This window comes from Fusarium poae, chromosome 1 (genome assembly GCF_019609905.1).
Source record: "Fusarium poae strain DAOMC 252244 chromosome 1, whole genome shotgun sequence".
NCBI classification, from domain to species: Eukaryota; Fungi; Ascomycota; class Sordariomycetes; order Hypocreales; family Nectriaceae; genus Fusarium; species Fusarium poae.
In genome coordinates, this window is record NC_058399.1 from 3,859,053 (window position 1) to 3,871,449 (window position 12,397).

Here is a 12,397-nt window from a genome sequence, read left to right on the forward strand (position 1 = left end):
ACCATTGACTATTATTAATCTATTGAGCCAATCTTACCAGGGATTCGCGGTGTTCCTCCTCCCTTGCTAGGAAAGGCTGATGTGACGTGATCGTCAAAGGTTTCAAAGCCGACCGCCCTGTTGCTCATTATCGACGACACGTCTATTCGTACTTGTGGAAAACAAGACTAGATCGATTTCGCCCTCCGCCTTTTTTGCGCATCATCCAAGCCCTGTATCGCGTCAAACCGAGGCATTCCTTTGTTTGTCAGTCAGAAGGGAAGAAGCTCCGTAACTTGGCGCAGCGGAATTGTATACCAACTGCTCTAGCTCTTGATATAAAAAGGGTCCATCTAGCCTGCATTACAGGAAACCATCTACCAAGCTACAAAGACCGAACAAGGGTGTCACTGGAAAATAGAAAAAAAAGGGCTTTTTTTTTCTTCTCGATTTTTTCTAGCCCCGCCTCGACCTCCACTCACCTTTTCCGCTGGAACGCCGAGTTCATAACTTATTATATTAAACAGGTCTTTGACCACATCTATCCACCGCTACATTTTCTTCCTTCCTTCTCCTCCTCTTCTCATCTCTCTATACCCTCATAGCCTCTCTCTAGCAAATACCTCGCTCTATCAGAAAAAAATGTCTTCCGCTCCTCTCAACTCAGACCCCGTGGCCACCCCACCTCGTCCTCCGTCTCCCGTCCACAACTTCGGTACCCTCGCCGTCCACGCCGGCGCTCCACATGACCCCGCCACCGGAGCCGTGATCGAGTCTATCTCACTGTCCACCACCTTTGCTCAGTCCGCTGTTGGCAAGCCTGTTGGCGAGTACGAATACTCTCGATCTTCCAACCCTAACCGTACCAACTTCGAGACTGCTGTTGCTGCTCTCGAGCACGCCAAGTACGCTCTCGCCTTCTCCTCCGGTTCCGCCACCACCGCCACCATTCTCCAGAGTCTGGCTGCCGGCAGCCATGTCATTTCCGTCTCCGACGTCTACGGCGGCACCCACCGTTACTTCACCCAGGTCGCCAAGGCCCACGGCGTCAAGGTCACCTTCACGCCAGAGATCGAGGTTGACATCGCCGAGCACATCACTCCCGATACTCGTCTTATCTGGATCGAGACTCCCAGCAACCCCACACTGCGCCTCGTCGATATCCGAGCTGTCGTCACTGAGGCCCACAAGCATGGTGTCCTTGTCGTTGTCGACAACACCTTCCTCTCTCCCTACGTCCAGAACCCTCTCGACTTCGGTGCCGACATCGTTGTTCACAGTGTCACCAAGTACATCAATGGTCACAGTGATGTAGTCATGGGCGTCGCCGCCTTTAACAGCGATGAGCTCAAGACCCGCTTGAGCTTCCTCCAGAACGCCATTGGCGCTGTCCCCTCCGCCTTCGATTCCTGGCTCGCCCACCGTGGTCTCAAGACCCTACACCTGCGAGCCCGTGAGGCCAGCCGCAACGCCGACGCTGTTGCCAGAGCTCTGGAGGCTTCTCCTCTGGTTATTGCTGTTAACTACCCCGGTCTTGACTCTCACCCCCACCGACACATCGCCAAGAAGCAGCACCGCGACGCTCTCGGCGGCGGTATGCTCTCTTTCCGTATCCAGGGTGGCCACGCTGCCGCTGAGCGCTTCTGCCAGGTGACAAAGATCTTCACCCTCGCCGAGAGTCTGGGTGGTGTTGAGAGTCTGGTCGAAGTTCCCAGCAGCATGACTCACGCTGGTATCCCCCGGGATCAGCGTGAGGCCGTGGGTATCTTCGATGACCTTGTCCGCATCAGCTGCGGTGTCGAGGACGCTCAGGATCTCACCAACGATGTTCTCCAGGCTCTCGAGAAGGCTACCTCGGCAGCCAAGGTTAACGGTCTCAACGGCAACGGCGTTAACGGCTCCAACGGACACTAGACATGTTTTTGGGTAATTCCAATTGCGGGCGGTTTTCCTTTTATTTTTATTTTTGTTTTATTTTATAGAAGACGATCTATGATGACATGTTATGAAAAAACTGTTTCCTTTGTTTGAGGATGCTTCAAAGCAAAACAAAAAGAGAGGGTATCTTATTCAATTTCCCACGGGAAGGCATTTTATACAGCGGCTAGGATTGAAAAAATGATGCAAATCGCATCGGTTTGGTATTGGGGCTTGATAATGGCAAGCTAAAGAATATTATTTCGGATTATCAGAGTTGTTCAAAATCAATCATTCGTGATCTTTCGTAATTCGAGACAGGTAGGCCTGACTCATCGTCAAGCGTGTTCGTCTTCAGCGGCAGAGATACTGAACAGATTTTCCGTGAATTCATTCGCCATGCTGTTTTCGGCAGACCATTCATTACGACGTTGGTGTATCTCGTTCATACCCTGGCATGCAGTCTCGGCAATGTAGTGCAGCTCGTCAAGAGTGTTGGAATTGCAATTAGGAAAGACGCCATCGATGCTGCGTTGCCATTCGGAGGTAGGGTTAGCGACGGCTGTCTGGTATGCGTTAGTATCGTACTCTACTACGCTCAAAGCACGGTTTCTTGAGCGAAGGTTGTTCAAGAGGTTGTCGAATTGGGGCTCTGGAGGTAGATATTCAACGACATCCCTTGCAAGCGCCGTGGGTTGGCGAATTCCCATGGCTACTTCAACAAAGCGCTGAGAAATACTTCGACCAAGACCACAAGGGTCCACCAAATCAAATTCTGGCTGGTTGGCCATGTCTTCAACCAGGTAATGGTCGTATGCCAAGAACGATGCCCGGCATATTCTCAGGTGAGGCGCAGCGCATCTCAGTGCCATGGCAATCCAGTGGCAATCCTCTCCGGGGCGTTGGTTGTGCATTCCGACCCAAAGGATCTTCTTAGAATCTTGGTTCCAGTCTCTTGACTGCTCAACCTTGAGATAGACTTCGTTCAGATAAAGCTCTTGCAGTGTAGGTCCGAAATTCTCCGCGGTACGGACAAATACTTCTGGGCATAGTTCAATTCGCTTCAGCTCTAGGCATGTCAAGTTGGAGTGTATAACATTCGGGGCGGGCAGCGACTTTGCCCGCCACTCTTCAACTGGCATCTGCCACGATTTTGTTTGCTTCAAGCCTCTGGGCGGGCGATCATCATGGTCCATGCCAATCAAACAGAGGCTCTTTAGATCCCCTGCGTTCTCGACAATATTCCAAAGGCAAGATCCAAATAGCCCAACAGTGGTGGGCTCGTTCTCGTGCCTCCTGAGTGTCAGAACGAGATGTTCCAACACCTCCAGCACTCTCATGATGTTCATCACATCGATCGGGTTCATCCATAGATGGCGTATCGCGACATCGGTCACGTTCTCTATGACGAGTGTGTTAAGCTTTGCTGAGTCCTCTTCGGGTCGCTGTGCGAACGCCTTGAGCGTGTTGGCCAATATCATCGTGGCGGCGTTGCAATGGCGACCGACAAGCTGGAAGGGGAGGTTGAGGCGTAGTCGGTCGACGTCGCGACAGTAGAATAGCATCTCCTCCACGGCCCGGTAGTAATCTGACTCGGTGAATGACGTCTCATTCATGCAGTATTTCTTGTGTAGCGTTTGACAAAAGTCTGTCATTGATGGAACCCGCGTAAAAACTGTTTCAAGAAACTCAACTTCCACTGACCAATTATCCGTATTAGCGAAGGCATTTCCGGAAACAAGCCATCATGACTCACGGTCATCCCGTAGAACCATCAAGTCTATATAGAGACTCTTGCAATGGTAACCAATCGTTTGCAACGCATCCATCTGGGGGCGTGTCACGCCACTCGTCTTGCTCAGGCGCGAGAACTCTAGGTCAAGAGTTCGGCATGCAAATGGCTTGAGAACCTGATCGAAGACGCGACAAACAAGCCGAAGGCTCAGGACTGTGTTCTTGGGTCCATGTACTACGCATTGTTGGAGTATTGAATCGACGAGTTCTCGCGGTAAACGATCCATGTTGCACGTGTTGGCGTCGATGCCCGCAAGCAAGGTTCTGGAGATGATGGAAAGGGGAGGAAATGGAGGGGTCAGTCAAAGTCGAACAGGGTGTTGTTGATTTGTGGCTGTGTATTAAGTTGGTAATTACATCAACGATAATTTGCTGCTGATTTCGTCTCAAGATGGTTGATCAAGGTTGATGGTAAAAAGTTGAGAGGCTGTATGTGGTTGACATTAGTAGTACGTTGGGTGATGAAGTTGGAGTTGTGCTATTGAGCTATCAGCCAATAGATAGATAGATGTTTGGAGCTTGAGATCGTCATGCAGGGACGGTGGACCGCGTCTGACTGAGATCCCCACCCCCACTGATCTCAGGCCACTAATTTTGCAAGTTGGTTACCCGGTACTGGAATTTTGGATTAACGTGCGAGTTTAATGTACTCTGTCATATTTGAAAACTTACATATCTCTATCGTACCTAAATTATTTCTCTTGAGATCAAAGTGAAAATTGTGGTTAACAATATTGATAATCACAAAAGTTTACAACATAAACAAAGCATACACGAACTAATGTAGACCACAACGCAACTGTCTTCAGAAGCCCGGCGGACTACTACATATATGCTATCACTGAAATGAGAAATGAAGATCAGAAGAGATAAAGAAGATATCCAATCAATGATAAGTGACCACAACCACAGAGCCTACCTAGATAGGCTCAAGTTAGGGTACCACTTATCGATTTTGACCATGACAAAGTTCATGTCTCAAATACGAGGAGAAACGTATGTACACGGAAGATTGTGCCGAGCTACCAGGGAATGTAGCAAGATTCGCATATCAGACCATCATTAATTACAATGGAACAGACGGCATCATTACAAAATAGCATTGCCCTTGACAAGGGCTTCAGTTCAGTAGGTACCGGAGTAGAGATAACAACAGACTTTAGCCCGGGCTATCAATACCATGACGCGAACCCTCCCTCGACTTAGTAACTTTCTTATGCTTGTTGGAGGAGGTACGCGTGGCCAGACACCAACTCATGCATTATAAGCAGTCCAGATGGGATGGGACGAAAAGCAGACTAGCTAACGTTAACTTTAACCGCGAAGTGGCACTGAGGCTAAAAAGGCCTAGAACGCGAACCTGACCAAATCACTGTGGCTTGATTATACATACATAATCGTTCTTGAAAATCAATTAAAGCTCTCATGGTCTCATGCTCTGTTAAAGCCTGTCTGCTCATCAACTCACAGGAGGTTGGTTTAGGTGGCAATAGCGAAGTGCACAACACAAAATGGCACGAGGACACTATTGTCCAGTCCAGGTAATAGATAGCATCAATGGCCAAACTAGGGTTTATGAAGTTAGTAAGTCTACCAACCTCTCTGTGACTGTCAAAAGTGGTTGGAAGCAAGCCACGGAAACCAGGACGACGAACAACGAACAAAACAGGAGCTCTGTTGCTAACTGGCCTCTTTGGGTTGGATAGGGCAAATATCGATAGCATTGAAGTAGTTGATAGCCGAATTGAAGCCAGCAGTGCGTCTCGGCACTTATTTAATCGGGTGGCGCTCACTGGTTTGTTCATCGTATCTGGGGGGGGGCCTTGAATAATTATTCTGTGGTGAGAGCCAACGGGAGGCTTGCAGAGCTTTTGTCATGGTTGATGTTTGAGAGTTGGCCTTGGTTTCATCGCGAGTATCAACAGCCTTTAATGAATGGTGGGAACACCCTGGCTGTGTTAAGTCAAATTATCATTTGGTCCATACATGTGCTGCCAGTGACTACAGACGACAAGTAAAACGACCAAACGATGAATGTTCGACCGACCAGGGGGATATTGGAGTGACGCACTTTAGATGGGACATGACAAGGGGGACCTGGGTCAGGAGTGGAGAATCAGGCCTCGCCAAGTCCTCTACCGTCCGCTCCGGTTGTCACTTTGCTTGAAGATTTGATAATTCGGTGAAAAGCGAGCGAGACAAAAAACAACAACAACAATGTTAGACCATTTTCGCTGCCCCCTCATACCCATTTGCATTTTGCAAAGAGAATCAGGCGATATGATGCTGGCCGGTGGTTGACATGAGCATGGTGATGCTTTCCCTCAGACTAACGTGAAACCTATGTATCATGACATGTTTACATGGTCAACTGTGATGTCGGTGGTTAAGGAGCGCGGGTCATGTGTTGGGTACCTATGATAAAAACATACCCCTCAATATGGACAAAAGGTCCGAGCATTTGATACGTCGGCGCTGAAGTGCCGTGGCCCCGTCGAGAAAGATTAGCATCTTGGCGGCCATTTCTCCCATGGAGCAACGGGGGGAATAAGATGAAATATGTCTTTTTCCCGCTTCCACAATTCCGTCTGTTCCGGAGCGGCGTCTCTGGGCAGCTCCATTCTTTAGTCGCGCTATGAGAGACCAACCTCACATGCGCCAAGCAATTGTGGTAAACATTGCTCGGCCAACCTTGTCATGAGAGCTGTGTTGTTGAGGATCGCCATTTGTGACCGACCTCCTCAGGAAGCGACTGTTTCCGTTTCCGTTCTGTCTAGCAATGGGATAATGACGCCGATATGGTAGGCCGCCAAGATGGCCCGTGTCCGAATTCAGAGACAATGGTGTCGCAGAGCACCTGAGATAATTGGCTCGTGTCAGATATGGTCCTCTACGGTCGGAGGTTTCGCTTGTCCGCCAGGACCAAGCATGGAAGCCAAAGTGGTGTAAGTCTGCGCCGGGTGGTCATTGTGGTAAGTGACGCTGTAAGACAGAGAGAAAGCCTGCTGGAATTGAGAGTCTACTGCCTGCCCAGCGCATTCTGGTGCCCGTGGCCGTGCATTGATAGGACAAAGTCCAGTCTAATCGTCGTATGTATATGAGTGACAATTGATTGTCCCACTTACCTCTTCGGTTGTAACCGCTTGCCTGGACCTTATCGTGCTCCCAACTCCCCTCCTTTCGACAAGATGCATTTTATCCGGGAAGAATCCATGGAGATAGCCTGCATCTCGATCGTTACTATGGAAGTCACAGCTTGGCCTTCGTGATCCTCACAGTTCCTGCGCGGGCGCGGAGAAATGTGGTGGTTGAGAGTAGCCGTAGCGACTAAGCCGGAAAAGGCGCTGGTCAAGCGCGGTGAGTGGCCAAGGCAAGGAAGGTGTGGGCACGATGTTACCTCTAGCCGACTTGTGCCTGTGCGTCTTTTCCCTAAGTTGTTAAGAGAGATGGGAGAGTTTTGCGGCGATTGATGGAGCAAAGTCAATGGCAGCTGCTGCTAGGAGACCATTCTATTGGTTAAACGGCTAACTCAGAGCTAGAAATGGAGATCTTAGACCCGGGTTGTGGGTGCCGGGGCCGAGAGCTGCAAGCCCGTCCAGTACAGACAAATATTTACCTCCTACCTAATCAAACCGAGGTCAGTGGCCGCACCTGCCCAGACAAAGCCAAGCCCAGGCCAAATCCGATCGTTACCTTCCCTCCCAAAAAGCAACCTACCCAAGGTTTTTCGGTCTCTGTTCCCTTCCCGTCGTTTAAAATCCAACGCACTTGCCCTCGACCCGTCGCGTTTGTCTTTCTTCTCTTCCTTCCGTGCCACCTTCTCACATTCTGCTTTGCATAAACAACGACATAAAAAGGTCTATTCACCTCTTGTCATTTTGCGAAAGCATCAAGAACCGACATCGCACATCATCGTTCCACTTATCGCGCCGTCTTGTTTTTATCATCACTCACATCACTTCCAAAAAACACGCAATCTTACTTCAAAACTCAAAAATTATTCAAGATGCGTTCATCCTTTGCTATCCTCGCCATGGCCGTCTCGGCCGTCTCGGCTCAGTCTGTCAAAACCTACAAGGACTCTCTCGAAATGACCATTGATCCCAATACTGTCGAGCTCACCACCAGATGTACGTGACGAGAACTATCTAGTCTACAAATCGGGTATGTGCTAACTTGCCGCAGCCGGTTGGTGCGGAGCCCAGCAAAACACTTGCGATACTCTCTGCAAGGATGACACCATCAAGAACAACTGCAACGATGTATGTTCAGTTCAACATATCCTCCAACTGACACAGAAACTAATAAGTCATTACAGGATACCCTCAACTGGGAATGTACATGCTCCTCCAACAGCTCGGCTCCCGGTCTCCAGTATTACACCCAGACCATGCCTACTTTCATCTGTGAAGACCTCTTTGCGCAATGCATTTCGCAAACCAATACCCAAAAGGGAAGCGATGAATGCGAGTCCAAGATCAAGTCCAAGTGCGCCAAGCAGAACCCTCCTAAGAACCTCGCCAGCGACGACGACGACGACGATACCAGCTCCAGTGCCACCGACACTGCTACTGCCTCGGCCACTCAGACTTCGTCGGGCGCTAGTGGCACCGCAGAGGCTGTGTCCACAACAACTTCTGATGCCTTTGCTGCCCCTACCATGGCGCCGGCAGGCAAGGGTGCCGCCGCCGCTGTTGCTCTCGGCATGTTGGCCTACCTCGTCTAAGTGTTTTCGGGGCTGAAGCGTGGGGTGCTGCGATCAGCAGTGCCACGACACCATCCCGGCACCCCACCACCACGTGCCGTACCTTGCCGGTGGGTGTCGTGTCGGGGTTGCTCAGCAGCTTATTTTCACTTCTACTGCCCATTTTATTACACAGTACACCTTTTCGACATGCAACGCGATACCTTTTGATGAGTAAAGACCCGATGAAGCAAGCTTTGGTAAAGCTTGGATGAGGTAATGACACGCTTCGGCGTAAAGATAGGCAGATGGGGGAATCAGGGATCGACCTACAATCGAGTGACAGCCTTGTACGGTCTTTCGGGGGATGAGAGAAAGGCAGTATCGATGGCGGTGGTTATTTGTTTGTGCGTTACCATCCAATTCAATCATAGCAAGAGGCGAAATGGAGTAGGAATACTTTGATATTGAACAAACAATGAAGAAACTTCTTTTCTGCAAAAGTAGCCGCCCTTGTTGGTGATTTGTTCTGCTATCATTGTGTCTAGCCAACAAACAATCCATTTAGTATTGTTCATGGTTATTCAAAGTATTACAATGAATACGTGTTTGGTGTTTTGACTTGTTCAAGGAACATGACATTTGAACAAGTTAACAAATAATGCCGGTTGGCATACTGGCCAGGGATACTGCACAATATCGAAACAATGTTTATATATAGAGATATCTTCCAGTCTCTACTAATCTCTCAACATCCAGAATTATTCAGTTTTAGGATACATCCAGTACTTGCAACATTTCGACAAACAAATATAACAGAGCAGGCTCTCGTTGATTGACTAGCATTCTCGAAATCATCGCCAGGAACATCCTCAAAACAATTCACCATGAATAACCTACCCAACAGTACCGAACAACCGATTATGGAGCAGAAAGGCAAGAAGGTTGCCCAAGACCAAGGGTCCAAGACTGACAAGATGGAGCAGGACAATTATACGCGCCCCCCTCGCGTTAGCTTTGGCATTGAGCTAGAGTTTCTCGTGGCTCGCAACACCGACAACGTTCCCGATGTAGACAAAGATGTGCCAGGTATCGCACCAGCTACGTACATGTCAGGTCGTGATGCGGTCAAGAAATTGCTGCAGGACCACGGGTTCTGTGTCAGTGGCTATGCCGCTCATAGCTCATCAGACCAGCTATGGATAGTTACGCGAGACGGCAGTGTATCTGAAAACTTCAATGAGAGCACTCGTCAGATTCGTTGGGATCCCGTGGAGATATCCAGTCCACCATTATATTCCTCTGAAGAGGCATATAACCTCATCTCGGCGGTTGTTCGACTGCTGACTACCAACCTACGAGTCCGGGTAAACACCACCTGCGGCTTCCACGTTCACGTTGGCAATGGACCCCATCAGCTCGATTTGCGTGCGCTAAGGAACTACGCCGCGCTTCTCTGGGCATCAGAACCCGCCCTTTCGACACTCCATTGCCCTACACGAAGCTTCGCTTACTGGTCGAAGTCCATCCGACGTCGGCACGGTATCAACTTCGTCAAAGGCCTAACTGCCAATGAGGCACACCGTCAGATAATGAGCAGGGCACCGCGAATGGTGCCTCGCTTTATCTCAAGGGCGAGGAAGTTTGGAGAAAGTCCCGCTGCCTCCTATACGGCTTTGCGTCAACACCTCCGGGTAGACGACGATAATGAATTGATGCTAAAGCTGACCCATGACGATGACGAATCTGATTGGGAAGACACATACAGCAAACCTTTCGAACGGCCCAAGAGACCAAAAGGACCACGACACGAGGAACTAGGTTATGAACAAGACGTAACATTGTTTTTAGAAAACCAAGCTGCGCTTTCAGACAGCCAATCCACCCGTCGTGAGCTGCCTCCTCAAATCGCCTTTCCAGTCTCGGAAATCATGGCATCTGGCACGTCGCTTGGCCTTTCTCTGTTGCTGGAAGACAAGCGAGAAAAGAAGAAGCCCATCTCCTTTCGAGAGGTAGACACCCTCCCGCAGAACAGATGGAAGATCGATTCAGTCACCCAAAACAATGATGGTCCTGTTGACCTTGACGCTATTGAGGCCAATACGAAACTTGCATGGAAAGGAGTCGCCGAGTTCTTGGCTTGCGATATTGGTGCGCACCAGCTTGCATACCTGCTGACTGATTGCAAGATAGGCTGGGTGATCAATAAAGGCTACACCAGCAACTGGATGGGGCAGCTCCCAGGGGATCTGTCAGTTCATAGGCGTGAGCGGATGAGCAATCCGACCATCGAGTGCCGTCTCGCTGCTGGCACTCTTGATGCGGAGTGGATTGTCACCTGGGCCAAGATTCAATGCCGTCTGCTCGAATGGGCTCGAGACGCAGATCCTGCACAGTTTATGAATGTCATTGGTAAGTTATCTCGTGACGACCATTCTCAGGAGTGTACGTATGATGTACTGGACTTCCTTAGGGATATTGGCATGTACACAGAACTCAAGTGTTGCCGGGAGCGTCTTCGCAGATGCGAGGAAGCTTGGTACGAGTGCATGTTGATGAAGCCGCCTCCTTCTCCTGTCTACAACACAACGCCGTCGCAGCGTTCTAACTACGATCCAGGTCTATCCTTTAGTATAGAGAGAGAGGATGAATGAGGGGCCAGTATTTGAGGAGGGATACTCTAGGGCCCCGATTAAGCTCTCAGCTTATGGTGAGAGGAGGACGACAAGTGTCGTGTCGTCCCGGCACAGTTGCTAGTTGCAGCAGACCAAGGGGTCGCTGAACACAGAATGAATGCCGAGTGGCATACATATTCGTTCAATTGACTTTTCTTTCATTTCTTAATTCTTTTCCCGTTTGTGAATCCATTGCGTTGCAAGTATGGACGATCGATGTCTGTCCAAATAAGTATATATATCGATTGGTGACCGATTTTGACTGGCACGGACTGTGACAATCTATTACATAGAGAAAGAAAATATAGTATACAGATCATCAAGAAATCAAGCATGTTTTCAAATAACCTTTGTTGAAGTGTGCATGTTGAATAACTTCACCAATTACTTACTTACTACTTACTTACCCTGTATCAATAGTCAAAGATCGCTATTTGAAAGCGCAAACACACCGCCAGTCATAATAATTAGGCAAAGCCGCACTTAAATAAAGATATAATATAGAGTAATTAGAAGTTCTTTCTAGCTTTACTTATTTATTATAAGCCTTATATTATTTATATTAATAAAATATAAACTAGTAATTAATTAGATCTTATTTATTAAATTAGTAATTAATCTATCTAGATTTATACTTTATTACTATTTTTAATTAAAGTTATTATATAATAATATAAATATAATAAAAGACTAATATTAATATACCTTTAAGTTTAATATTTATAGGCATTAGATTATTAATTAAGTAAAAATTAAAATAAAATACTATAAATACTTTAAGTATAATAAAAAGCTATTAATAAGCCTTTTAAAGAGCCTTTAAAAAGTCTTAATAAAATTATCTTTAAAGAACTTATTAAAAGATTTCTTTAGAAAAGTCTTTATAAAATAATCTTTTAAAAAAGCCTTTAAAAAGCTATTAAAGGTTATATACTATAGATATAGCTCTATATAATAGCCCCCTAGGGAAAATAAATATTAAATTCTTTATTATAAAGATTATATATAAAAAAAAGTAAAAAATAATAATAATTATTTAAAGAAAAAAAAATTAAAAAAAAAATAAAAATTAAAAAGTAAAAATTAAAATTAAATTAATTAAAAATATTAAGTTAATATATTATAATTATAATTTAAAGCCTTATTTATATTAAAATCTTATATACTTATTTATATATTAATAGCTTATATATTTACTTATATACTTAAATATAAATTAAAATATATATTTATAACCTTATCTTTAAAAGTATATAACTTATAATTATAAAATTAATCTTTAAATAATAAATTTAATATAAATAGCTTTTATAATAGTTTAATAATTAAATAGCTTTTTTTTTATTTA

At 46.7% G+C, this 12,397-nt stretch overlaps 4 protein-coding genes across 4 annotated transcripts; 3 read left to right on the plus strand and 1 right to left on the minus strand.

The window, feature by feature from the left end:
• Positions 1-621: 621 nt before the first annotated feature.
• CYS3 (cystathionine gamma-lyase cys3) lies at positions 622-1,893 on the plus strand (the record flags this gene model as incomplete). The annotated part of the gene is made up of 1 exon (XM_044845871.1): positions 622-1,893. One exon carries the CDS (start codon positions 622-624, stop codon positions 1,891-1,893), a length of 1,272 nt encoding a protein of 423 aa, XP_044711787.1.
• Positions 1,894-2,234: 341 nt separating this feature from the next.
• On the minus strand, positions 2,235-3,917 carry FPOAC1_001267 (uncharacterized protein; the record flags this gene model as incomplete). The annotated part of the gene is made up of 2 exons (XM_044845872.1): positions 2,235-3,595; positions 3,653-3,917. The coding sequence occupies 2 exons, from the start codon at positions 3,915-3,917 to the stop codon at positions 2,235-2,237; spliced, it is 1,626 nt and encodes a 541-aa protein (XP_044711788.1).
• A 3,779-nt stretch (positions 3,918-7,696) lies between these two features.
• Positions 7,697-8,416, plus strand: FPOAC1_001268 (uncharacterized protein; the record flags this gene model as incomplete). Its single annotated transcript, XM_044845873.1, has 3 exons — positions 7,697-7,820; positions 7,876-7,952; positions 8,009-8,416. 3 exons carry the CDS (start codon positions 7,697-7,699, stop codon positions 8,414-8,416), a joined length of 609 nt encoding a protein of 202 aa, XP_044711789.1.
• Positions 8,417-9,261: 845 nt separating this feature from the next.
• Positions 9,262-11,028, plus strand: FPOAC1_001269 (uncharacterized protein; the record flags this gene model as incomplete). Its single annotated transcript, XM_044845874.1, has 1 exon — positions 9,262-11,028. One exon carries the CDS (start codon positions 9,262-9,264, stop codon positions 11,026-11,028), a length of 1,767 nt encoding a protein of 588 aa, XP_044711790.1.
• Between the last annotated feature and the right edge of the window lie 1,369 nt (positions 11,029-12,397).